At 40.7% G+C, this 26,134-nt stretch overlaps 1 protein-coding gene across 1 annotated transcript in view; it reads left to right on the top strand.

Annotated features, from left to right (window-relative positions):
- Positions 1 to 15,161, top strand: part of vps37d (VPS37D subunit of ESCRT-I) — a 53,928-nt gene extending 38,767 nt beyond the window's left edge. Inside the window, exons 3-4 of the mRNA XM_087847487.1 lie at positions 1,500 to 1,582; positions 11,958 to 15,161. Of these exons, the coding sequence (XP_087703613.1) occupies positions 1,500 to 1,582; positions 11,958 to 12,494 (620 nt within the window). The 3' untranslated portion in view covers positions 12,495 to 15,161. The remainder of the gene's footprint in view (positions 1 to 1,499; positions 1,583 to 11,957) is intronic.
- Positions 15,162 to 26,134: the final 10,973 nt, after the last annotated feature.

Here is a 26,134-nt window from a genome sequence, read left to right as displayed (position 1 = left end):
CACAGGTAGATTACACACAGGTGGGAGTAATTAACAAGACGAGACAAAGGAGGTAAACTGAACACACTCACATGAGATGCAGACCTTCACAATAAAACAGGAAACAAGAAATCACTACACAAAGACGCAGACTCGACACTGAGAGACAGACAGAATATAACACATGGAACGTGGACTAAACTAAACGTGAGACACAACCGAAGAACAAATCCTTAAACGTGAATAAACCGAAACATAGAATTCAAATAATAACCAACAAATCACAAAGGTAACAAAACGATCATTCAAGAATAAACCAAAATATAATAAACACTGAATGCTGGGTCAAACCGACCCAGAACCGTGACAGTATGTGCCAGGTTACAAAAATCCAAGAGGTCGACAAACCCCCAGAACAATACCAAACTGATGGCTAGTGCCAGCGGAGGTGACCCTAACCCGTACAGAAGAACAGCGAGCATAATGAATCTTTCCCTTGAGGAGCAATTTGTCTCTCTTTGCTCTCTGTCCGAAAAAAGGAAGCAGACGTCATCCTTCCACCCACCAGTCTGGTGTTGATGATAGTTTCACTCGCATGACTGTTGCGCAGTGCTGCTGTGTCATCAAAGCACTGTCCTCTTTCATTTTTAAGGTTGTAAACATGGTCATCTTTTCCCATCTCTGCCTTTCGAACGGGTGCACGACGTGAGCGTGGCACCACTGTGGTTCATTAGACACTCGGCTTCACCTTGAAGTCCATATTAGTGATTTAAGCCTACAACCTGTCCGATCATCTGACGTTGTCATTGTCGAGATTTTTCCAGATGTCAAACCATTAAATTAGAGCGTTATTATTAGATTTTTAACATTAAAGGGGTGTCGAGCATTCATCAGCGTCTGACAGTTTGCTGACACGTTAAAATGTCGAAACATAATCTTGTCAGCCATCACGCCGCCGCTTACTCGCTTAGATGCGATGCTGATGTGAGCCGGTTTAAATCGTTTGATGGCATTTGCATTTATTTGTGATGCAGTTCTTACGATTCTGTCTTTTTATTTAAGAGTTTCCTGCATTTGTTTTTATCATATTGACAGAGACTTAAATCATTTATGTACTTGTCAATATGATAAAAATGCAGGTATTTTTGCCCATCTGCGAGCACAAGTGTGCTCTCATTGTGATGTTAACTAAGAAAATGCAAATGAGAGAATGAGAGAAGGGCAAGAATGAGCCCCCGGATCAGCCTGACCTCGTGGTCAAACCAAACTGTAACCGGTTTCCCAAAATAGCTCAAAGTAGAATATTTACAGCCGCTGTTTCCCCTTTTTACTAGCCAGAAAACGCCCACCCCATCACCAGCGTCTCCTCGTCAGCACATACCCTAAAGGCTCTTTGTGATTTGGAAAAATAATTTTCTCTACTGCGGTTTCTTGGTTTCTGGATCTTTTTTTTTTCTTCTTTTCCAGCTCCCTTTAAAGTAATCTTCATGCATCTGTGTTGTTTCTCTTTGTCGTTGCAGAGGCTCATGTGCAGAAGCACAGCCTGCAGACGGCGCAGAACCTCCTGCAGGAAGAGGTGGCACGTGCAGAGGAGCATTCAGAGGTAAAAACACACAGACGCGCTAAAGCTGTGAAAACTGAGCTGGTTTCTCTTGTTCTTGCAGAGAATCAAACAGTCTTTCATCACGTTGGCAGCACTCTTGCGGCTGCTTATCAAAAGCCTTTAGTCTAGCTGACAGCCCACCCTCTTCTGTACAGTCTGATCTCGAAAGCCACGAGGCATGCTGTACATACAGTGAGCTCTACCCACTTCACCAAAGCAGCCTCAGCAGCGATGCCCCCACGTACACGTGTTTAGTCAGCACTGCATTCAAACTGCTGCCTCTCTGTTAATTGCCATTTTTCTGCAATAACTACCAAGTGTCCTTGCACCATTGAATTCTGAAGACAGGGCTCAAATCCATTTAGCTGCAGGCAGAAAGAAAGGAAGAAGCACCATATCCTAGATGAGAAAAGACAGAATTTAGCTCAACATAGATTAGTGTGAAGATTAATGTGAGGCTTCAGAAAGCGATTAAGAAAAGACAGAAAATGTTTTCATCTTTCCAGACTTTTCTCCCGACCCTCTTGTTTATCCTAACCTGACTGTCATTGAAAACACTGACTAGAATATGCAGTCCATGCCACTGCAAAACAGGCGTTGTCTTGATCCCTTTCTGGAGATTTGCAGAGATTTTTTAGTTAAGGATTAAGAAAACAGAGCAGACATGTCTGCAGGAGACGTACAGGTCTATCTCACCTCAGTCCATCACAAATATACACCTAAACCTATCATGTATGGTCACTGGCCACTTTATTGGGTACACCTTTAGCATCTTTTCCAATCACCTCAATGTCCACCCTTGTTGTATTGTTTGTGTCGCATAAAAATTACATCACAGGACTTTTGGGCCACCCACATCGAGGTGGCACTAAATTCTAATGGAAAACATCCAAAACTCAAACACCGCTAGTGGAAAAGAAGCATGTGATAGTAACGTGTTGTCTTCAGAATTGCCTTAATTTAGATTCAACAAGGTGCTGGTAACATTTCTCAGATTTTGGTCTACATGGACACCATAGCATCGTACAGATTTGTCAGCTGCACATCCATGATGTGAATCTCCTGTTCCCCTACATCCCAGAGGTGCTCTATTGCAGCAGTCCCCAACCTTTTTTGCGCCACGGACCGGTTTATGCCCGATAATATTTTCACGGACCGGCCTTTAAGGTGTCGCGGATAAATACAACAAAATAAAACTAGTACCGGTACCGAAAAAAAGAAGATTTATTCATAACACACGTGAAAAGACCCAGGAAAACCGAGTTAACAATAAAAACGATAACAAAATGACACTAAAAACCGATGAAAACCCTGAAAACCATACATTTCACACTTGAGCCTCAACTCTCGCGGCCTGGTACCAAACAACTCACGTAACGGGTCCGAGGCCCGGGGGTTGGGGACCGCTGCTCTATTGGATTGAGCTCTAGTGACTGGAGTCCATTTGACTACAGAGAATTAATTATGGTGTTAAGAAACCAATGTGAGATGATCTGAGCTTTATCACATGGCATGCTATCGAGATGATCTGAGCTTTATCACATGGCATGCTATCCTGCTGGAAGCAGCCATCGGAAGATGAGTACACTGTGGTTATAAAAGGTTGGACATGTGCAGCAGCAGTACTCGAGTAGGCTGTGGTTTTTAAACAATGCTCAACTGATACTGAAGGGCAGAACGTGTGCCAATAAAATATCCCCAGTGTTCTGTCTCCTCCAGTTCTAGTGAGCCTGTGTGAACTGTAGCATCAGCTTTCTGTTCTTCACTGACAGCAGTGGCACTCGTGTGGTCTTTTGCTGCTGTAACCCATCTGCAAGTTTTGACATGCTGTGCATTCAGAGATGCAGTTACTCAAGTGTTTATGAGTTCATGTTGCCTTTCTCTACACAGAAAGTCCCAGTAAATCAGCCAATCACCAATAACCTTTCTGATGTTCAGTTTAAACTTCAGCAAATCGCCATGTTATTGGCTGATTAGATATTTGCATGAGCAATGAAGAGATGTACCTAAAGGAAGTGACCAGTGAGTGTACGTCTGTTCCAAACATAAGGGATCAATCTCCTTAATTGCCAAAAAGTTGATGCTCGTTCCTACTTAATTCCTGACTCTGCGTGGCCAAATCCTATGACTCACTAAAATGTAAATAGTTTCCAAATAACTCTAAATTCCCTCTGTGTTGGTGGGGTGATCCCAAACAGCTGCCTGTCGACTTTAAAAGGAGAAATGGGCTGTCTTGTAAATTAAACTTGATAAAAATGTGTAAGTTAAAACTTTAGTTTAAAAGATTCGCCACATCCAAACAAACCACACACGCCTGCATGAGCAGCAGAAATGAGACTGACAACAATGTTTTTGGACAGCAGCCCAGGACACTCCACAGCCACAACTGTCTGTAATTGATTGTTCACTAGAATATAATTTAGCCAGTGCCTTTGATTTGTTCTGCAGGAGTAAGCCAGGCTGTGAATGGATGATCAGGATGAGCTCATCACTGTAGTAAATAATACCTGCGTGTAGGCCTGTACTGTGTAATTCCCATCATCCACTGGCATGACAAATATCCACAGCCCAGTGAGCACGTTCAGCTCATCCCATCTTCATGACTGTCCAATTTAAGATGATTACTAAACAGTGGACAGTGCCGTGCATGTGCTGGGTAGATTTTTGGAGTCGTACTTCTCTCGCCTGCCTGGCCGGCTCATCGTGGATTAGTGGAGGATTTTTCACAGGCAGTGTTTATCAACAGCACATCGGTCATTTTTTAAAGCCCAACTGGAATTAAACTGACAGGCTTTTTCTGCTTTATGCACACAATTCAAATGGGGAAGAAATAGCAGACAGTTCACGTAGAGGCAGAGGAAAAGAGCTAAAGCGGCTCATTTTAGATGGAGGATATAGCTTGAATACGTAGGTAAAGAGTGAGAAGCTGCATCAAAGTACAGTATGAGGTAAATAAAGATTAGTTTGAGCTATGAGTTACCAGCTGCACTGGTATACCAGTGATAATCTCATGCATTATAGAAATTTATTCTAATACAGTAATACACCATAAAACCAGCCATGCGTGCATTTTCTGATTCATATCTGGGTCTGGGCTGTGTGGGCAGCAGTCCCAGCAGAAATGCCCAGACCTCTTCCTCCAGCACTTCGGAGGTATTCCCAAACCAGCCAAGAGACATAATCTCTCCAGTTTATCCCGGGTTTACCCCGGGTTTCCTCTTGGTACGACATGCCCAAAACACGTCAGCTGGCTCCTGTCAGTGTGGAAGGCTTTTCAACAACTTCATATGCACTGCTCAAAGAGACTTAAAGGAACACTTTTTAATCATGTTTCATTTCCATCAAACAATATGGCATCCTTTCCTTCCTAATGCATTATCGAGTACGTATCAGTGTAGATATCAGCGTGATTTTTTTTTTTAATTGTGATGTGATGTTTTCAAAGTGTTCCTTAATTTTTTTGAGCAGTGTATTTAGATTCTCATCTTATTTCACCAAACAGTCAAACTGATTAAAAAAAAAAAAAAAAAAAAGGTTTTCTAGCTCTTCTGGTTGCTGTTTAGTTGGAGGCTTGTTTCTCCTTTTCCCTTCACTTAGTGTGAAATTAATGACCAAATCTTTGATTATATGACTGGTATTGGTCTTTTCTTTTAGAGATCTTACTTTACTTGTAGCGCCTAAACATTTGCACAATCCTGCATAAACTATGAGTGCTTGGAGTATCCAGAGTGTGCTCTGTGTAAACATAAAACACTTATAAGTAGACTGGAGGAAGGCCTTTGCTGGAATAAAGCATCAGCAGCGATGTTTTGACATTTATCTTTGTCATGGCGGTGTGCAGCACATACACAACGTGCCACGATAACACGGTCCTGTTTAAATCCTGCACGCTCCTCTGGCCTCAATCAGGACTCTGAGGGAGTCTCATCCCCACCTTCAAACCCACACTTCTGCACCCGGCTCAGATTGATCCGCCCAGCACGCCTCCCTCCCCCATCTCGTGTGGCTGCAATCAATACTAGCACGACTCGGTCATTGGATCGGCTGCTCGCTGATTGATTAAGCAACACCCAGCACAAACCAAGCAGCCTCACGGAATGAGAAAGCACACCTGAGAGCAGACACATTGGTAAACATCCCAGTCTGCTGCTTTACAAACAGCCTCAGAACAGCTGACGGGATTTTAAAATATTTGGCGACACATGAAAGAATTTGCAAAAATATTCAAGTCGGACTTTGAATAAAAGCTGTACAGTTTACTGGGCTCGAATCCATACAGATGAAGCTGTTTTATGTCTCCACGGCTATCTGTGTGGATCTCATTTCAGATTAAGCCCTCACAGAGCGGTCGGTTCAGTGGGAAGGCATCTTGATTTTCATGGTCGTTCATCAGGAGAGCTGACATCAGATACAGCTGTTTTCCAACATCATCTCTCAGATTAATTCACACTAGTCTCTCTGTGGCCTTAAAACTTCTCAAAGCTTTTTTTTTTCTTGGCCACCATGACAAACGGATCCCAGCCCTCGAAGACTCTGCACAGCATCATCTTCTTATTTTGTCGCCTTAAGTCAAACATTCTTCCATATAGGGAAGATTCCTTGTCAGGTACCGACATGAAGATGGATATCTGATGAAGGAAACAAAACCCAAACATGTGTTTGGCTTCCACGCTCGCATAGATTAAATCACCTGTCAGCCTCCGACCTAACCTTGTTTTACTTGCTGAGCTGAGGGAACACAGCACACACTGGTTTGGGATTTTTCTTTCAAGTTGACAACGCTAGTTCACAGCTCCATTTTCCCAAAGGCCTGCTGGTAAAGTGTAAAAGCTGTCAGACAAAAGCCCAGAGGGAAACATTGGTTCTTGTCATGTTTAGTCTTTGTCATACAGACCAAGGTTATTATTTTTTACTAAAACAAATGAGAAATAAAACTTACCTAAGCAGTATTGTGCTGTTATAAAGACTAATACATGATAACAACCAAAAACTGTGCATTATATAAGGAGCTGTGGCACCAAGGTTATTACATTAAACTAAAACTCAGTGTGGCAAACATTTTAGACAGGAAAAAAGAGATGGCTTGGAGAAAAGTGAGCAAATCTGTAGGGTTTGAATTCCAGCTAACCCTTATCATTGGCCCAGTGACTACTAGTGGCAAATGTTTGTAGGTTTCCATGTCTTACCACACCATCTGTACTTAAAAAAACAAACCATAATTCATGTAACAGGTACAGATGTTGGATTGAATGTGTGCCACAAACAAGAGGCACCTTCGTGAAGGTGCAAACTACTGGGCTGAGACCATTAAGAATATGTGATTGTCACTTTCATATAAAACAAACGGCAGCAAGTTAGTCGCACCTGAGAAAAGTAAGAGCAAGAAAGGGAGAAGCGCTGGCTCAGCTATGTTGGGGGTCCGACAGGTGCTCTAAAGAAGACTAAACAGAATTCACATAAAAATGTATACAAGCCTTGTCTGCCTTTGCACGTCTATGATGTCGACCATGCAACTATGATGGCTTCAACTCTTCTGGAAAGGCTTTGTGCAAAGTTTAGGAGTGTGTTTGAGAATATTTGTAAGATCAGACACTGATGTTGGACTAGAAGGCCTGGCTCACAGTCCTCCCTCTAATTCGTCCTAGAGGTGTTCTGTTGGGTTGAGGTCAGGACTCTGTGCAGGCCAGTCAAGGTGTTCCACGCCAAACTTCCTCAACCATGTCTTTGTGGACCTTGGTTTGTGCATTGCTGCACAGTCAGGTGGGAACAGTAAGCGGCCATCCTCAAATTGTTCCCACTAAGTTGGACGCATGAGTTCTTTTCATTGGATCCAAGGTTCCAGGCCCAACTCCTGAAACCCAACCGTCAAACCCAGACTCGTGCATCAGACTGCCAGACAGAGAAGTACGATTTGTCTTTCCAGAGAACGCGTCTCCGCTGCTCTAGAGTCCAGTTGCGATGTGCATTACACCACTGCTTCTGATGCTTTGGATTGCTCTTGCCGATGTAAGGCTTGGAAGCAGCTGCTCGTCCATGGAAACACATTCCATGAATCTCTCTACGTTCTGTTTTTGAGCTAATCTGAAGGCCTCGTGAAGTTTGGAGGTCTGTAGATAATGGCTCTGCACAAAGTCAGCAACCTCTGTGCGCTATGTGCCTGAGCATCCACTGATCCTCCGACTTTTTCATGGCCTACCACCTCATGGCTGAGTTGCTGTCATTTCCAATTGCTTTGACTTTGTTATAAAACCACTAACATGTGACTGTGGAATATTCACTAGCGAATAAATTTTATGACTGGACTTGTCGCACAGGTAACATCATAGCACGATAGCACGCTTGAATTCACTGAGCTCCTGAGAGCGAACCATTCTTTCACAAATCTTTGTCGAAGCAATCTGTAAGGCTAGGTGCTTGATTTTATATAACTGTGGCCATGGAAGCTGTTCATGTGGTTAGAAATCACCTGCTGTTAGTGTTCAACGGTTAAGAAGCTGGGAACACCAGGAAAGATGCCAGGCGTTATTATAGATAAGTATGCAGCTCATACATGATGTTTGACTTGCGTGTTAGTCAAAGTCGTGGCTCTTCTTCCTGTCCTGACTTTGGTTTCTGGACGTGTGCTGCTCAGTATGAACATTAAACTAAAATGTCACATATAGTTAGCTCACTCCAGATGAAATTAAAAGCACTCTGCCTGTAGCAGCTGTTGTTTATTGTCAGAAAGGCCAATGTATTCCCGGGTCCGTGGCTCTGTTTGTTTCACGGTGTCCACGCCAGATGGAGAACCTCTCACAAGTCGCAGTGGGGGGAACACACAGCGGGAGGAAACGTAATAAACCCAAAAATCCACCAGTCACATGACAGTGACTGTTAATGGAGGGCACTCTGCAGGAGTAAACATCCGCTTCAACAGCTGTTTTTGTGATTTAACCCCTCCCCGTCACAAATTCATGCGCCTGTGTATCAAACTCTTCTGACCCACTGAGAAAATTACTGTGAAAATAATAAATTAAAAACAGTGCTTATGACCCATTTTTAACCCTCACGTGACCAGGCTGCTCTGGCAACTCAAATCACCAACTGGGGGTCAATTATGACCCAGTTATATTTCATACAGGAATATTTCTTTAAACGTTGCCTCCATGCTTCAGTTTCTTTCTGCTTTTACATCTTCTATTTCAAATATTTTGTGCAGAGACACTAAAAGTGAAGACTTCTGCAGCAGTAAATGCTGCATCTTTAGCAGCAAAACATTTTAATACAGTGATTGTAAGTGGCAAGTTAGAATAAAATCAAAACCTATGCTATTTTATGATTATAATGATTAAAAAATCCCTTACTGTCTTCACTTTTATCCAGTCAAATAGCAATAATAAAAATAAACTTTATTTACACAGTACATTTCTTAACAAAGTACTTCACAGAAGTGTAGGGGTTTATTTTAAGTCCTCAAAAAACTTAAAAGAACAAAGAAATAAAATGAACAAAGCATAGAAAACCCTGATGCACATCATTCAAAAATACTATTTTATTACTAAAATGATATTAATGTATTATAATACACAATTTGCTCCAAAGTACCTTTAGTTTTATTTATTATTATTATTAATCCGATTTCGTTTTGTTTCTTTTTGGGGGGATTTTAAAGACGAGACAAGGATTTTGTGAATAAATCTGCTTTATTCTGCTACTTTAAGCTTGTCAGCCATGGCGTACTACAAAGCATGACAATATAGTGATCAAAAAATAAAATTGAAATAAAATTAAATGTACTGTTGAAGAATATGATATTTCCACAGTGGGTCAGTTCATGTTAATCTTAAAAAAAGAATATGAAGAGCTGTTGGAAGTAGATTCGTGACAAATTCATGGTGGGAAGCAATTTTAAAATTAAAAATGTATAAAATGATTCAGTTTGGTCACTTTAAAATTGAACATTTAAATCTTGAAAAGTTTAAAGTTAGAGTTAATTAGAATAACATCAGCCTCATCTGTCCATCAGTTCACTGGTGACTCCACTTCTTCCCACTCTTAACCTCCTAAGACCCGAACTCTTTCATGGCGTGCGTTTTTAATGCTATTTTGGCTGATTAGGAGCTGATGAATGTAAAAACAAAGAATTACCTTTTTTCTTTTTTCTTTTTTTTAACCTGATTTTTGTTTCTCAGAAAAATTTGATCCACATATGAGGACATTTGTTTTAAATTTTGATAGAACAGTGGCTGTATAATGACCTCGTAGGTGGATATCAGGCCCTTGTAGAGCAAAACTTTGTGTTTTGGTCTAGACAACCCAAAATGTGATGTCCGCATATGTGGACGCCAGGTCCTAGGAGGTTAATGCGAACCATTTAGGAAAAACCAGAATATCAATAAAGGAGGGAGAGAAACAAAAGCAGGACGTAAAGACAATATGAGACAAGAAAAAGAGCCTTCAAAATAAAATTAACCGATAGACAAATATCTAACATTAAAGTATGACAAAACCAACAAATAAAACAGGAACTAGACAACAAATATATCACAGTATTAAGGATAAAATAAAATAATTATACGAACAACAATTAAATTGGCAATTAAAGGCTATAAACACCAGGACCACCACAGCAGTACATAATTGTACTACTTTATTTTCTTAATCTGGCCAATTTTTAATTTTTTTAATGCACAACATACCAGGAAATAAAGAAGAACATGCAAATACCTGATAATAAAGATTGCAGGTTTTGAATCAAAAATCTGGTTTTATTGAAGGTTTTATTGCTGGTTGATGTCCAGTTCAGTCACCCTGTGCTCTCTGCATCACTCTGTGCTTTGACACATGTGGCAGAAACCAGGTCAGTGGTAGAAATCAGGTTATAGGGGACATCAGAGGACACATTTAGACCTGAAAATATCCATCAGCCACCTGACAGAGAAATCTGGCAACAAATTTATTAACAAATTTAGTTTTCAAGCAAAAAAAAGCGAAACATTTACCAGATTCAGATCTTCAGATGTGACAATTTCTATTATTATTTAATTCCAGTTTTTTGTTTTGTTGTTGTTGTTGTTGTTGTTGTTGTTGTTGTTTGTTTGTTAATTAGTTCAGTTTTAAAGCCAATTAAAAGAAAACAGGGGATTTATGAGGAGCTGTGTAAGATACACAAGGATTATTTTGATCTTTGGATCATACCGAGCCGCTCTAGTAGAGTCAAAGAATAAAGACATGTAGCCAAAAATTAGTAATCAGTCCCTGAAAACAGAATCTGTTTCTTTAATATGCCAAGATTTTAAAAAAGTTCGCTGTTCAGTCCTCACTAAGCTGTGAGTTAGATTAACTCTAGTTTCACACTGATCTTCACTATCATCTGATCACACTCCTCACTGCTCATTTGTAGCTTTTGCCATGCACATGTTTAATTAAAATCCCATTTAGAACCTGATTATTTGTATACATGACCATGAAAATGACCCCCACCTTTATACCGCTTCTTTAAAATGCATGTGTGACAGAGAAGTCTAACAAATGTACAGTATCCGTATTTACATCAACTTTAAACGCTCAAAGCTGCACGGAGCAGGACAGCGTACCAGAGGTATCTGAACGTCTTTAAGCACCTGAAAAACGTATTATGTCCTAGATTACACTCACGAAAGACGAATATTTTCTCTAGCTTTTCTTAGACAGTGGCATCTGCTTTGTGTGATTTCTTTTCTTTTCTTTTTTTGTGCTCTCAGGAGACAATAAACACCTACAAACAACCGAGCGTGGTTTGACAGTGGATCGTGTGCGCACGCTTTCAGTTTGCACATCAAACACTGTCAGCTGCACAGCCGAATGAGCTCAACAACTTGAAAGGAGAAAGTGTCAATTTTAGCAAAGATTTGAGTCAGTTAATTGTGTGTGTGTGTGTGTGTGTGTGTGTGTGTGTGTGGAAACCAAATGCGAGTAACTCCAGGCTTGTAAAGAAAGTGGGTAAGCTTGCTTTTAATCATTAAGTTTTAAACTTAATTTGGTGAACTCTAAAGAAGCTACGTAAGTATTGTGGAATAAATCTGAGTTTTGGTTTCCGGTATGTGTAAAAAAACAAAACAAAACTTACTGTGATTAATTCAGTGATTACTCCATAAATAAAACTTCTATTGTCAGTGCTCGGTTCAGCCAGACGATGCTTGTATGGTGCTGAGAACACACACACACACAGTCTTTGAAGATTTGCCAGAAGGACATGTGTAGTAGTATTAAATTTAGTTGCAGTGAAATATTGAGTCAGACAAAGTTCACCGGTAAACATCCCTGATCAGATTGAGCTTGTTTGAACGAGTCCCGCTCTGCTTAGTGTGACGTCCTGTCTGCTGATGCCGCTTTATTTGTCTACCCTGCTTCACAGGAGCTCCTGGAGAAGTTCATGGGGGGAAACGTAAGCCTGGACGAGTTCTTGGACTCCTTCCAAAGCTCCAGGAAGACGTATCACGTCCGCAGGGCTCAGGCAGAGAAAATGCAAGAGCTCGCTCAGGCCAGGAAGCAGCAGGGGAAAACCAAGAGAGCGGAGGAGTGCAAAGCCCCGGAGGTAAAGGACTCGGAAAAGCTGCAGGAGCCTCAGCGGCCGAACGGCTTTTTAGCGCAGGGACCTCTTAGAGTGTTCCAAGTGCGCTATGGCCTCACGCCTGCCATTCTACTCCCTCATTACCCTGTTTCCCCGCCCGCCTCGGCACCATGCCTTCAAAGTAGCGCCCCCACCGCTGAGCCCCAGCTGGGACAGACCCACATCCTCAGCCCCAGCGCCCCACTTCCAGGACACGGCCACGCGGTGGGCCTCAGGGTTATCGGACAGCTATCGGGAGGCTGGCCGGCTAACGGGCGGCCTGTGCGAGTGCAGCAGCTTTACAGGCCGAACCCTCAACAGCCCGAACCGCCGTACCGATAAGCTGGAGGAGGAGGAGCAAGGGGAGGATGAAAAGCCGAGAGGTCTTCCGAGACGTTGGAAGCAAACGGTGGCTGTCACAATCATGTAAGCAAAGACTGATCGAGAGACGGGCAGCGCTGCAGACGTCCGTTTCTGTTCTCCATCCATGACACTCAAACGTAACACATCGAGGGAAGGCGAGCAGAGGGAGCGAGGCAGGGGGGGCTGGGATGGGCTGTGATAGCTGGTAAACAAATCTCTCATTAAGCCTTCTTTATTAAAGAACAACAAAAGCAGAAAGAGGAGCCGGCTGCAGATTCAGCTGGAGGAAAACTTGATTTGATGGAGGCTGAAATGAAAACTTCAGCGTTTGTTCAAAGTTTTAGCTTCACACTCAAACATTTTCAGGTTCTTATCCAAAACTTCTCGTACTTTGATTTTTTTTGTGCCAAACTTTCTAACCCTGTGAGATATAAGTAGCCTAACTCTGTTTTAAAGAAAAAACTAATAATTTGTTTTCTGGGGGTTTTTTTTAAGCGTGTTAGGTGGTATATTTGTTTTTCTCCCACCTGCTGGGATAACAATTTTCACAGGCCCTGACGACTTGGAGATCTACCCAAGTCACTTGAGCAACTGCAAAAGTTTGCAAGAAATCGCTAGATTGAAATCGGAGAGCCTGAAACAATTATAAAAATTAACACTGTGCCATCAACACAGCTGTGTTAGAAAGGTGGATGATAGGTGCTTCTCCCCTTCACAGCCGCAGGAACGAGTCTTAAACCTGGAAATGAGTTTGCACTTCCGGTTCTTCGTAGCTCAAAGTAAAGCCCGTGTTTTACGTGAGCTTTACACTTTTTCCTCGTTTTGTTCCACAACATAAAAGATGCCAGTAAATAGTCCACTCGTGGATTCTGTGGAAGGGCACCAAACACCCAGCGAGCTTTAGCGGTGATAGTGTTAAATCTTTTATAGCCCAAGATTATGGTGCTCAATAAAACATGAGCTTTTCTCTGTTTCAAATCTTATTTTTCTGGCTTTTTTGGTTGTTGAGCCACATGCGGCGACGTGAACGTCCTGCTCGGCCTGCAAATTATGTCGTCTTTTCAACTTTCTGTAAAAGAAATGTCTGAAAAACAGCCAGCAGCAGAGCAGAGGGCGATCGTGGATAGAGACCTGCAGGAAGAACACGGGCACCAGTTAAAGTGTGATATTCGATATTTTAAACTCTGCTTCGGGCTGAAACTTGCAAAAAACACCAGTAAAACTACACAGACATACAGTCCAGTACAGTTTCATGAAAGCTGTGTTAGCGTCATGTTGTTATAGTCTCGTATTTACCTGCCAGACTTGTTCAAGTTCAGCTCAGATGGGTGTTTTTATCCCCAGTGATCCGGGCCACTCGTGAATTTCGCTTATAAACAAACATATTTATACGACAGGCCGTTCTCTCACCTCTGCAACGTGCCAGCGTGGAGTCGGTGCTGTTATTTGCCTCGTTAAATCACCCCGAGCGTTTTAGAGTCGCTGGTGAAGTACAGTAGCCCGCAGCTTTTAATTAAATGTGTCACATACATTTAATTAATATTTCATACTTTATGCTGCTCGGCTCATGTTTATTTAATCAAGCTGCCACTGAAAACAGCAGCTTTTCGTTACTGGAGATCTGACACTTGAAACGCTATCGAACCCCGTCCCTAGTGAGAGTTTTAACTGTTATTTTAATATATTTCAAAGAGATCAAGGTGAAGCACAGAGTTGCGAAGCACATCTACAAGCCGGGGGAGACGGACGAGTATGTCGTCGTTAATTTGTACAGCCGAGGACAGCCGGAGACGCTCTGTCACCGACGTGAACGATGACATCAATAAAGTGGCGTTTAATATAAACTCTCGTCATCTGTCGCCTCATCGAATAAAGCGACTTTCATTCTTCGCGACCGCCGAGCAAAGTTTGAGCAAAGGCGCAGCGCAGACCGGAGCAGGTGGTATTTATTAATAATTCCCAGACTTGAACCTCGCAGTGTTATTTGCAGTGTCATGTGTGTTAGAATCACAGACGATTACCCAAAGCCTTCTGCCTCACATCAGTGAGCGATTTATTTATTCATGTAAATCCTATTTTAAATGGCTGACTTCAAAGCTTCTTGTTTACCGTGCTAAATGAAGAGCTGCTTCTCCTTTTCAAAGCAGCCCGCTGTTTTCATTTTTGTTGTTGTTGTTGTTTTGTTTTTTTTCCCTCTCTCTCTGTCAAACTGAGCTGCAGAGTGAGGCAGACTTGATCTCTATGAGAATGCGAGCCCTCAGTAAAATGAGAGGTTACCTTCTTCATTTTCTCATCTCGCCATTTTGCATCATTTAAAGGAGGGAAAAGCTTTGCATTGTAGTTGTAATGACTCTGCTCTTCAACATACATTTTGCTGATGAATAACTCATAAGTACACGCTTACTAAAGCCTGATGAAGTACATGAAAATGCCTTTTTACAGCCCGGCGCCCAGTTACATGAAGCGTGTCACTGTATGGGAAGAGTCGTTATATACACTTTGCACTAGAAGTGTGAATGGATTCCAAGGCTCTGAGTTCTTTAACCTTCAAGTGACCGAGTGCTGTGTTTTTATACATGTGTGGGAAAACGAGTTCGTCCATCTACTTCTGCAACTTTTCATTGTTCTTTATTGGAACTGGTGCTGCAAAGAGTTCTGTTTTTTAATGTTATTTGTTAGAATTTTTCACTTTTAATCTCCACATTGTGGCTACTACTAGTGACTTGCATTTTTTTAAGTGGATATAAGTGATTTAAAACCATAATTATTATTAATTATTAGAAAATTTCATCACAGGTCAAGAAAACCCCACAAACTTGGACAGAGCCGTACAAAATGTGTTCCCATGTAGTTAAGAGCTTGGTTGCTTGAGGGTTAAAGGTTGTGTGTTTTGTTTTTTGTTTTTTTTTTACATCTTTTACATTATTTTTTGTTTTTTTGCACATCATTTCTGTCCGCTAGCATTCAGTTCAAAAAAGTCGACTCCTGAGATCTGAAAACGGTTTTATCTCACTACAGAGAAGCAGGAAGGTTGTGGTGTGTTTGGGGTAAGCGCAAAGCAAAGTTTGCACCCTGTAGCGCTCAGAGAGGCGAAAATACGTTCTTGTATGTTTGTAACGGGCATGCGAGCGATTAATCAATTAGATGTGTAAGCGTTGCCACCCTTGCTGTACAACAGGATTTGCCCGCTGGTTCTCGAGGGGCGTCCACCCAGGAAGCGACTAGCAGCAACGTCACTGCGACCAGAAATCATAGAAAGCCACTTAAACATAGAGATACCAGATTAAAACTTTTCTAGGCTTTGCAGTCAAGGCAAATTGAAGCACATACCAATAAGAGTAAGGGATACTGTTGGTTGACATGAGGAGGTGGTACATGCAACCGGAGCCTGGACCGCACCCTTGCAAGCAGCCCTTCCTGTTTGAAGGCCCCTTAAAACTTAGCAGATCTTTATGATGGCGAAAGTGTAAACAAGTGAGCCAGCGTCAGTTCTGCGGTACTTTCACCCTCAAAGATGAGGACCGTAATCTTAAACGCTGTCCATTAAAGCAAATTTTAACCCTATTTCTTCGACCCCTCCCCTCCCATGTGTTCTCCTGATGCCACAAGTGATCAGAAAAGGAGGAAAATCTAATCGTTTGTAAGCAGCTGGAGATTCTCTTTTATATATAGACAGAAAAAAGGGAGGGATCTGTATCTGCTGCAGTCTGGATAAAAGTAGTTGTCTTGCTTGCTGCTAGTGGCCACATTGTCCACATAGAAAAATAATAAAACGTGCTAAAGTGACTTCATTCATGAGGCAAAACCTCGCTTTGCACTTACTCTGAACACACCATTAGACTCAAAATGTCTGGGTAAAAAATACCGGTCATTGCTTCAAGAGTGCAAACACCTTTTGTAGCCTGAGATCTTAGTATTTTTTTTAAATGGTTTAAAAGGTTTGCTTTTGTATTCCTGCTATTAAAAGGCAACTTGCAGATGGCGCATTACATCTGATCTAAATGAACCCGCCTTTTCATTTTAATGTTTGCCTTTTATGAACTAATGTGTGTCTGTTTGTTGTTTCCACGTGTCTGTGTTTCTGTTTGTTTTTTATGCTGTTTGTGTTTTTATTTATTGTTGGGAAAACAATAAAGTAAATACAACAGACGAGAAGTCGGAGAAAAACACGAGCAGTCACTCTGTTTTAACCTCATGTTGTTGTTGTTGATCGATAAAAATCGTGGGAATGACTCAGATTTTTATTTTAAAGTCTGTGTTCAGGTGTTCAAACATCCAGAACGATCTGAAAACAGAAAAACATAAATATTTAAAAGATGGACCAACCAGGATTCTGTTTTGATTGTTGATTGGATGAATCTCACCTCGTCTTTCCATTAATTTAATTTTTTTTTCCACATGTGACTTCATGCCTTGGGCCACACCAACTAAACGATAAAGTATCCTGTTAATGTGCAAAAATAAAACTAATAAATCACAAATTCCTTAATAATTAGAAACTTTTAATATGCTGAAATGCTTTCGTTTCGAGTTGAGATATTAATCAAATGTCTCTATGATCAGTGTAAAGGAGATGGTTTAATCCCTCTCTGCTGTTTTTCCTGCAGAACTAAGAATATGGAAAAAGCCTGAATTGTTGAAATGTTCCTTTAGCTGCAACGTTTACAGAAAATTAACATTTGAAAAACATCTGAGCATAAACTGCTGATGTAACTGGGCGCTGGCTTCAACAAACATGCAGTTGTGTGTCCACTCAGGGTCTTTTTTGGGGGGCGGGGCAAAGTGGTGCTGCTTGTTGAGCTGTAGCACAGATGGACCCAAGGTGACGCTGAGCTTGAAGCCATGGACCTCATGTTGCCCCTTTCTACGGCAGTGGTTCTCAAGCTGTGGGGCGTGGATGTCCAGAGGGGACGTATGGGATGAAACTAAATCAGGATGATTTTTGTAGAGAAAATAGAAGTATAGTAGTATAGAGTTTGTTCTGATGTTCAGATTTCTACTTGAGTTTCTGGACACACATAATTTTTAAATATTGTATCTGTTTGGTTGGGGGGTGGGTTCTTATTTTTATGTTTCTAATTGCAGTTTTTCATGTTTTGTTGTTTCAGAATACAAACTTTCACATTTTTGGTTTTGGTTTTTTACATTTCTGTAGGCTTTCACCTTTAATTTTTCCCCCCAGTGTGATTCTACCGACAAATTACATAATAGAAAACACCAACAATTAATATTTTTGACTTTTAAAGGGTGAAAAACTCAACATTTGAAGTTGCCCGCTGTAGCTTGTGACATGGGGCCGTGGGCGTTTTGAAGATGGGCATGCCATAAAAAGTTTGAGAACCACTGCTTTACCAGATTCCCCCCCCCCCATCCATAACCAGAGCAACGATACCAAATCACCTCCAAGCACATCCCATAGTTGCAGTAAGATTCTGGGGCTTCAGAGGCTTAGAGACCCCCTTCCCCCCCCTCTCTGTCTGAATCCCCTCAACCCTCCAAATTCACTGGGATTTTATTCATGCTGATGATTTGTGTAAGACTGGCTGCTTAATGTGTTTGGAGAATCCTCAAAAACGATGTAAAGTGCTTGTTTCTTGTTTCTGAGCCCGTGCTTTTTGTTTGTTTGGTTATTGTGTGTCTCTTTTCTAACTCGGACTCATCCCAGCAGCCTTTCCCCAAAAAAACACCAACAAAAAAGAAGAGTAATAAAACAGATAAATGAATGTCTCTTTATAATTTAAATTATGTGCCAAACGGCCTCAAAACATTTTAGATGATTTGCATCGCAGCATCCGCGGTGGAGGAGCTGTGGCTGCAGGCGCCCGCACCAGATGATTATGAGTGACGTCAAAGCTAATCAGCGCCACAGTGAGTGAAGAAGAGCTAATAATATCCAAGTTGAGTCATTTACATGCCTGCATCAGCTTATAGTACAGTACAGTATGTGTGACTGGATCCACGTGGCTGTCAGAAGCACTCAAAGAGCTGAAAGCTGTAAATGTCACCTTACTGAGGAGAAACAATAAGAGTGGGCTTTAAAAAACTTCTTCCTTTGAGTGATTTCTGAGGGTCTTTTACTTTTCAAAATAAAATGACAGCAGAAGCCTCATATTTAAACTGTGGGAATACACAACAAAGCATGTCAACTCCCACAGCAGGGAAACAGATGATGATTCAGATAGTGAATCATTACATTCATGTGAAAGGGCAACATGCCACTAAAAGTCCCGAGTCTGGGAGAAAAGCTGTGCCATTTCTGTAAATACGTTTTGTCATTTGAGTCCGGGCTTGCTTCGTAAAATCTCCAGAGCAGGTTTTGTGCAGCACACCACATGGGTTTAATTTACTGTGACGGCTACTTTCCAACCCAAAATAATTGAGCTGAACGATCTAAAGACACAATTTTCTATTTTCCAGCCTCTCTGGAAGCTTTCAAGTCGCAGCAGCTTGTCAAAGATGGAAACGTTTCAGTCCCCGGCGTGATGGATGGAGCTGTGACGTTTCAACGTTATGTTAAACAGAAGTTTCTTGCATGGATGCGGAAACTTGAAATCCAGACTCTTTCTTACAGTTGGAAGTGAGTACTTTGAGTTGTTCACAGAAAGTTAAGTAGGTTACAAGCACACAGGAGAAGTCAAGTATACCTCAGAGCTGCACAGAGGAAACAGGAAAAACATTAAAAAGAAATGACTAAAAATAAACGAAACAAAAACCCAACTGGGAAGTAGTAGAGCGACAGTGGTTCCCAACATGTAGGTCAGAACCCCACACGTGGCCACAGTTGAAGGGTCCTGAGGTAATAAAAGCCAAACTGTTTTTAAGTGAAAGGAACAATTCTCCAAATAAACAGTTAGTTTGAAATGCCATATAAACATCAGGTTTCACTTTCTCTCTCTTAAGGGTTTGGTACCAAAACATCCTGTTTTAGAACAGTAGGTAATAGTTCAGGTTAAAAAGCACCTGGTTTGTAAGATACCGGGATGGTGGGTTCCACACGTGTTCACCTTAGATGTATTTATTGACATAGCCACTTAACATCACCATAATGGACAGTATAAAAAAATGAACATAGCTACGGTGGTATTAATCTCAGTTTTTAGCCATCCGATGAGGAATTTTGCTGTCGCCATATTGGAGTTTTCAAACCAAGGCATGTCTAAAATTTTATAAAATGTGCTTAATGTTTTAATTATTTTGACCTAAAATGAGCGACCCAACTCTGTTTATAGAGTTCAGAGCTGAGGGCTGTTTTCCCAATAGATATATACAGGACCAGTCTTTGTGCAAACAGAGGAGTCGCCCCTTTGTGGCCATTAAAAAGAAGGCAGATTTAAGGCACCCACTTTGGTTGATGATAATACATCTACACCTTAACTTGTAGTACAATGGATGGTCTCAGAAGAAATGCTTGTATCCCGGGATTAAACTAGGCTCAGAGCTGATTCTGCTAACCAAAGCTGCGCTGTGTTGGTCACACAGCAGAATAACTATTAATACCTGTGCGACTCATTAAAATCTCTTTTTCTAAACAACAGATTTCATAACCCAGAAAACTTTTCAAAGTTAACCCAGAAAAGTTTTCTGTAGAGCGTCTGATCTTTCCATCAGTTGCAACGACCTTCCACTTGGTGCTCTTTCGACACCAGGTTACAAAAATTTGCAAGGTCTGCAAAAACATTCAAACTGTCCGTAAAGTTTACAGTTCCACCAAATGCACCACATCATGTTTCAGAAGCAGCTTTACCTTCAGCCCTCGTTTTAGCGACTCAGTCTGTTATTTTTTTACGGAAATCACGTCGTGCTGAGCAGAGCAGCTGAGGCAGGAAGGAAGTTGGATGCAAAAACAACATACAGGGTCCTGTTAGACTAAACATTTTGCTTTTGAAACTGCTCCAGTGTGATAAGCCAAAACCACATATGAACCCATTGTGTTCCTGGGTGAAGTCCTCCAGAGGGAGCACATGGATGTATTATAGGACCTGGATAATTGACTCAGAAAGGCTTTAACCGTCTGCATTTGCAGAAGCTGTTGTTAAGCGTCTTCAAATCAAACAGCTACTAAATTTTTAAGTTTTGTTTTTAAACTAAATTCACCTCACTGAGCAGTTTCAATCTCGCCCTGATGACCATGAAGATCTAAGCCTAATTCCTTTGCAGGGAAGGCAATCTATAAAATGAGAGACTCTGCTCCCCATTAGTTCAAAAGAATAAAGGCACCTATCTTAGTGCCAGCAGGTGTGTGACTGAAAGGTCACTGGTTTATATCACTGGTCCAGCTGGGAGAGGAAATACGGGCATTCATAAATCTTTCTGTTAACTGCCGGGCAAAAAAACTAATAGACTAATGCCTCAAACCAAACAATGATGCATTATTGTTCTCTTATAAATCATTCTTTAGGGCAAAGCTGAGGAAAGTCATAAATTATTTATAACAAATACATTAGGCCATACACAGCCTCTCTGTGCAGTTGAGGAGCTGCTGAAACATGTATGTGATGAATATTTTTGCTGGCAGCACAGCTGGTCGACTGAGAGAGGCTGTCTGCACATCTGATTTGCTGAAACACAGTGAGCAACATCCCTGTTGAATTTGTTTGGTAAAGGCATAATTTTAGGAATGATAGCATAAAAGCTCTGTGCATCATTTTCCTCCCCCTGACACTGAGATATCACAATCTCTTCACTGCAGTTGTCACATCTGGATTTAGCACACCAGCCCTCAAGGACAGCTTCTAAAGCAGAAGCAGCTGCTCCACTCATGACTCCTGCATCTTTTTTTGGAGAGTGTGTCACTTAGGTCATATTTAAACTTTGTTTAATCAGTATTTTTAGCACATTAGCCACTCTCACTCTGGGGATCGGTATGTTTGCTGACTGATCCAGCATTTTTGGTCCAGACTGAAATAATTAGGTTGATAACTTGCAGGGGGGAGCGCTAATAGTTTATAATAATTTTAATAATTTTAGTGGTCCCTGACTGATTCACGAGGTTCACTATGAAGTTTTCTCCTGGTTTAGAGATTCAATTCCCCTTTTGATCTCCTAACTTTCATGTAGCACCACCATCAAGTTTAAATGCAGACAAAAAGTGGATGTTTCCCATGGCTTTAGCTTTGTGTTTGCATACTGAAACAGTGGACTAACATGGTGAGCATGGTAACCATGGTTACCTTGGAAAGTGTCTGCCTTTTAGCAGTGTTACCATGAACAAGTAATTGATAAATGTAGATAACCTACGCTGCCATTCATTCCAGCAGCGTGCCAACCACGGGCTGAAAAATGAATCCACCGCAAAGTATTAAACACTGCAGTTCCTTTTATGGCCACTTGAGGCTGCGTCCAAATAAAGAATTTGCAGAATAAAAGGTTTTGGTCTATATGCACACAAAACACACACGCTCCATTCCCACTGTCTGGGCTTCCAGGGACAATAGCTACAAGATGACAGTAATACAAACGACGATGCAAATAGCAGCTTTATGGAAGGGCAAGCAGGGCCTGTTTTGCTCAACAGTTTTTAGATTTTACTGGGCAAGCAGGGCCTGTTTTGCTCAACAGTTTTTAGATTTTACGGGGCAAGCAGGGCCTGTTTTGCTCAACAGTTTTTAGATTTTACTGGGCAAGCAGGGCCTGTTTTGCTCAACAGTTTTTAGATTTTACGGGGCAAGCAGGGCCTGTTTGGCTCAACAGTTTTTAGATTTTACGGGGCAAGCAGGGCCTGTTTTGCTTGCCCTGATGAAATGTCACTCCCTTTGATTGGCAAGATTGTGGAAAAACCTGATGTGGGGTTTAGATAACAGGTTAAGTAGGTAAAGACTGTTTGTCTGTGATGTGTTACTAAAGCTGCTGGGGTCCCCCTTTTGCAGCTGCTTTTATTTGTTTTAAAAGAGACTAAAGGTGCTGTAAGCCATGCTGACAATGCCAATAATCCAGATGCCACAAGGATGTCCAATTTGTCCGTCCTTGTGGCATATTTCAGTACCAAATTTATTGTATAGTAATTTCTAAAAATGACAATGTTTTTCAGGAAAGCCAACAGATAGTTTCAAATTATGAACATGCAGCTCTGCTCTCAGTTTTGTTGGAAACTGAAGGTGGCGAAATTAAATCACAGCTGTAATTAAAATGCAGAAATAGGTCCTAAATGAAAGGCAGCTCCATCAGCTTCACTAATTAATTAGTTCTTAAATAGTTAATTAAAAGGAAGCACACTTGCTCAGTGGTTGGCACTGATCACATAGCGAGTAGACTGACTAAGGAATCTGAGTGCAAGTTGCTCATTCTGTTTCCTCCCACAGTTCAAAAGCATCAGATGATGGGGCTTCCTGGTCTCTTTACTGTTTATGAGCTGTATTTACTGACCATATGAGAGTCTCTCAATTTCATTAATTCTTTTTTTAAAAAGCTTACAAACATGGTTGGAAATCAGATTTCTGAGTTTAACAAGAATACTGAGCCTTTTTATCAAATCAGTATCGTGACTGTCCAAATGTGAATCATCTTGACTTAAACAGTTTAATTATGAGGCTTCTGTTGTTTTAAACATAATTAAATAACTAAATGTTCTTTTGTAAAGGCTCAGCCATCCATATTTTTTCTCCGACCCAGTTTTTTTCATTTCATCCAGTGAAATAAAGGCTGCTGGGAAAGTTCTTGTGCATGCTGAGCTTTACATAAGAAATCTACTAATACGATCGTGCTGACATACTATTGAAGAATTTCAGTGGGATGACATCTCTTGTTGCTACAGTGTGTTTCCTGCCAACACTCCAACATCCAAGTGACCTTAAACAACATGTTTACATGTGAAATGAATTCCATTTGCTTCCCACATGAATCCAGAGGAGTTGACAATAAAATACATTTAACATTCGGAGTGAATCTGTCCTTCACTTTATTACTTTTTAATTACAGTTTCTTGAATTTCTTTTGTTGTGCTTCATTGACTACAGTCAGAACATTGAATTCTTTTGTGCTAACAGAATCCAGATTGATCGTGGAATATTGGATCTTTTGTTTTGCATCACAGCAAATTATAGCATAATTAGAAAAAAAATGCAAATTTTAAAAGAAATAAATCAGGACAAAAGATGAATAAAGCGAGCATTACTTATGGTTGTAGAAAAATGGGTCACATCTGCACATTGTAGCTAGTCTTGAATGTAAATTTGTGATAATTCATATAAATAACATCACTACTGTGCTCTCAAAATATTAGGTGCATGTGTTAACCACTAAAATAACAACCCACACACTAAATAAAACCATAATTTATCAAATGAATAGAAAACAAAAAGTTATTTTAAAAGGTTTTCCCATAAAATTCCATAGAGCTCAACATTGACCTCCCACTTTTTCAAAGGCTACATTCTGGTATTAAATTTTCATGTCATTTTCTTGAGAAAATCCCTATATCAAGTTTTTATAACCTCACTGCTTTCTCAATGCATTTTTTTCTTACTAGTCTGATGTCAGTTAAGCCCCGCCTCTTACTGTATAAATATGACCTATCAAAAATAATTAGGCATCAAAGTACTCTTGGGAACAGCTGCATGTTCTTAATTCTTATACATCATTTAAAAAAACCAAAGATTAATGAGAAAATATATAATTAAATTACTTAACCTCCTAATTACATTTTTAAATCCACCCTCCAACTTGCATTAGAACTCCAGCAACAGTTAGCCAAATGTATGCTAATCTGATGCTAACAAGCTAACAGCCCACTGATAACATTAGCATTTTGTGTTACATAACTTTGTGATTTTACAGGTTATATTTGAATGTCTTTGCATGACTTCCTAAGTTTGTAGGAACTGAGACTGTTGTGGAGGACGGCACCAATAAGATGAGACTGGTAAGAATAAATGTTACAATTAGGCAATGATGAAAATGTGAAACAGCTATTGTTAAAAATGCCAAAATTTTATCACTATTTAATCAACAATTGCAAACAAAATTGTCCACGTTTTGCAAATTTTAATAGACTTTTAACTTTATACAAGTGCTGTTACTATTTTGTCTGTAGTTTAATTGCTTCTGCAGGTCTTCAATTCTTTTTTTCTTGTTCGGTTAGAGAAATGTAGCCTATTTGGCCTTGAACAAGTGCATTAAAGTCAGATTCAGTGTCTGTTCAGTGTCAGGGACAACCAAAGGGCAGGATGTAGCCGTACAATACGCAGGTCTGGTCTTAAAGCCTTATGTAGGTTTCAGAAGTTCTAGAACTTCAAAGTTCTGTGACCAGAACTTTAAAACAACATTCTCTAAATAAAAACTAGACAAACATAGCAACAGTAACCAAGGAAAGCAGTGCTTTTGTGTAATTATTCCATCTCCATGGCACTGGGGGATAAAGTGTGTCGTTATAAACGAATCAGGCCTCTACCAGATTAACAAAAGCTTCTGCACCTTCCACTCAGCTCTCTCATCTCTGTCTACTTAATTTTTTCTATTCAGCTGCTTCAGACTCACTGTGCCGATCTCTTTCAGCAGTTCTGCTCATTGTTATGCAGATGAAGCCCAGTAAACTTGCCTCTGTAAATCCAAATGGGATGAAAGCCATTTCAAAAGTCTCTCACTTCCTCACTGACAAAAATGTCGAATGCCGGTCTTAAATGAACAGCCTGCCTTGCTGTTGGAACACCTGCAGAGACGCGGTGCTGCCATAACAAGGTCCATCAATCCACCCCGAAACGGTGGATGAATGTTATCAGATGTTGTTTTGTCGGTTCTGTCTTCTGCCATGAGTACACTGTGGGGCATTGGGGAAAAGTGTGAACATCAAAAGTTTGTTGGATTAACCTTTTCAAGCATCCCTGAGAATATGAAAGAGAGACTGCTGGCAGAACTGGGACAGTTGGGAGAGAAAAAAACAACATAAAACGTCTTTATTGCTGAATGAATTCTTTGTAATGTAAGATGGCACTGATCCTAGCCGTGGTCTGATCTTCTTTGGTGGTTCGGCCAGCTGTCTCAGCTTTTTTGGCATCTTTATGTATTGTTGAAAACAGACATCAATTTAGGAGAACATGACTATGTGATGAACATCTTATACAGAGTCATCAGGATGAGTCCTCATTGCCTCTAATGTTTTACATTTCATTTATGTTTCATAAATCAAGGTAAATCAAATCAAAGGTAAAAATGCACTAATGCAGATTACTATCAAAAGCTGTTGCAATACAAAAAAGCTTTAATTTTTGTCAGCAAATGATAGACATCCTACATCCATCCAGTTTCTGGCACTTACATGGGTCTGGGTTGTGGAGGGTATAAGGCCTCGTTCAACTGTGGATTGGGGTGGCACTCAAGGGCAAAGGTCCTGGGAGTCCGATCACCAGCTCCCAAACTACTAAGAGTTGTCCTATCTCTGCATGCACAGTACTGCACAATGCATCTACTACATGATACACCCATTTCGCATAAATCAGTCAATTTGAAGTTCTATTATCTACATCCTTGTGGTATATTTCAGTTCTGTTTATAGCACACTCTGATGAAATATTCAATGTGTAAAGTAAAAATTGTGCAATAAAATCAAATGTAAGTCAGTGAATTGTGAAAAAGCTTTTATTCCAACTAAGGATGTTGCTTTCCCTGAGAAGTTAGCGTACAGCGTT

This window comes from Neolamprologus brichardi, chromosome 10, assembly GCF_056152115.1.
Source record: "Neolamprologus brichardi isolate AB-2024 chromosome 10, ASM5615211v1, whole genome shotgun sequence".
Lineage (NCBI taxonomy): Eukaryota > Metazoa > Chordata > Actinopteri > Cichliformes > Cichlidae > Neolamprologus > Neolamprologus brichardi.
This window is presented reverse-complemented; position numbering and strand designations above follow the sequence as displayed.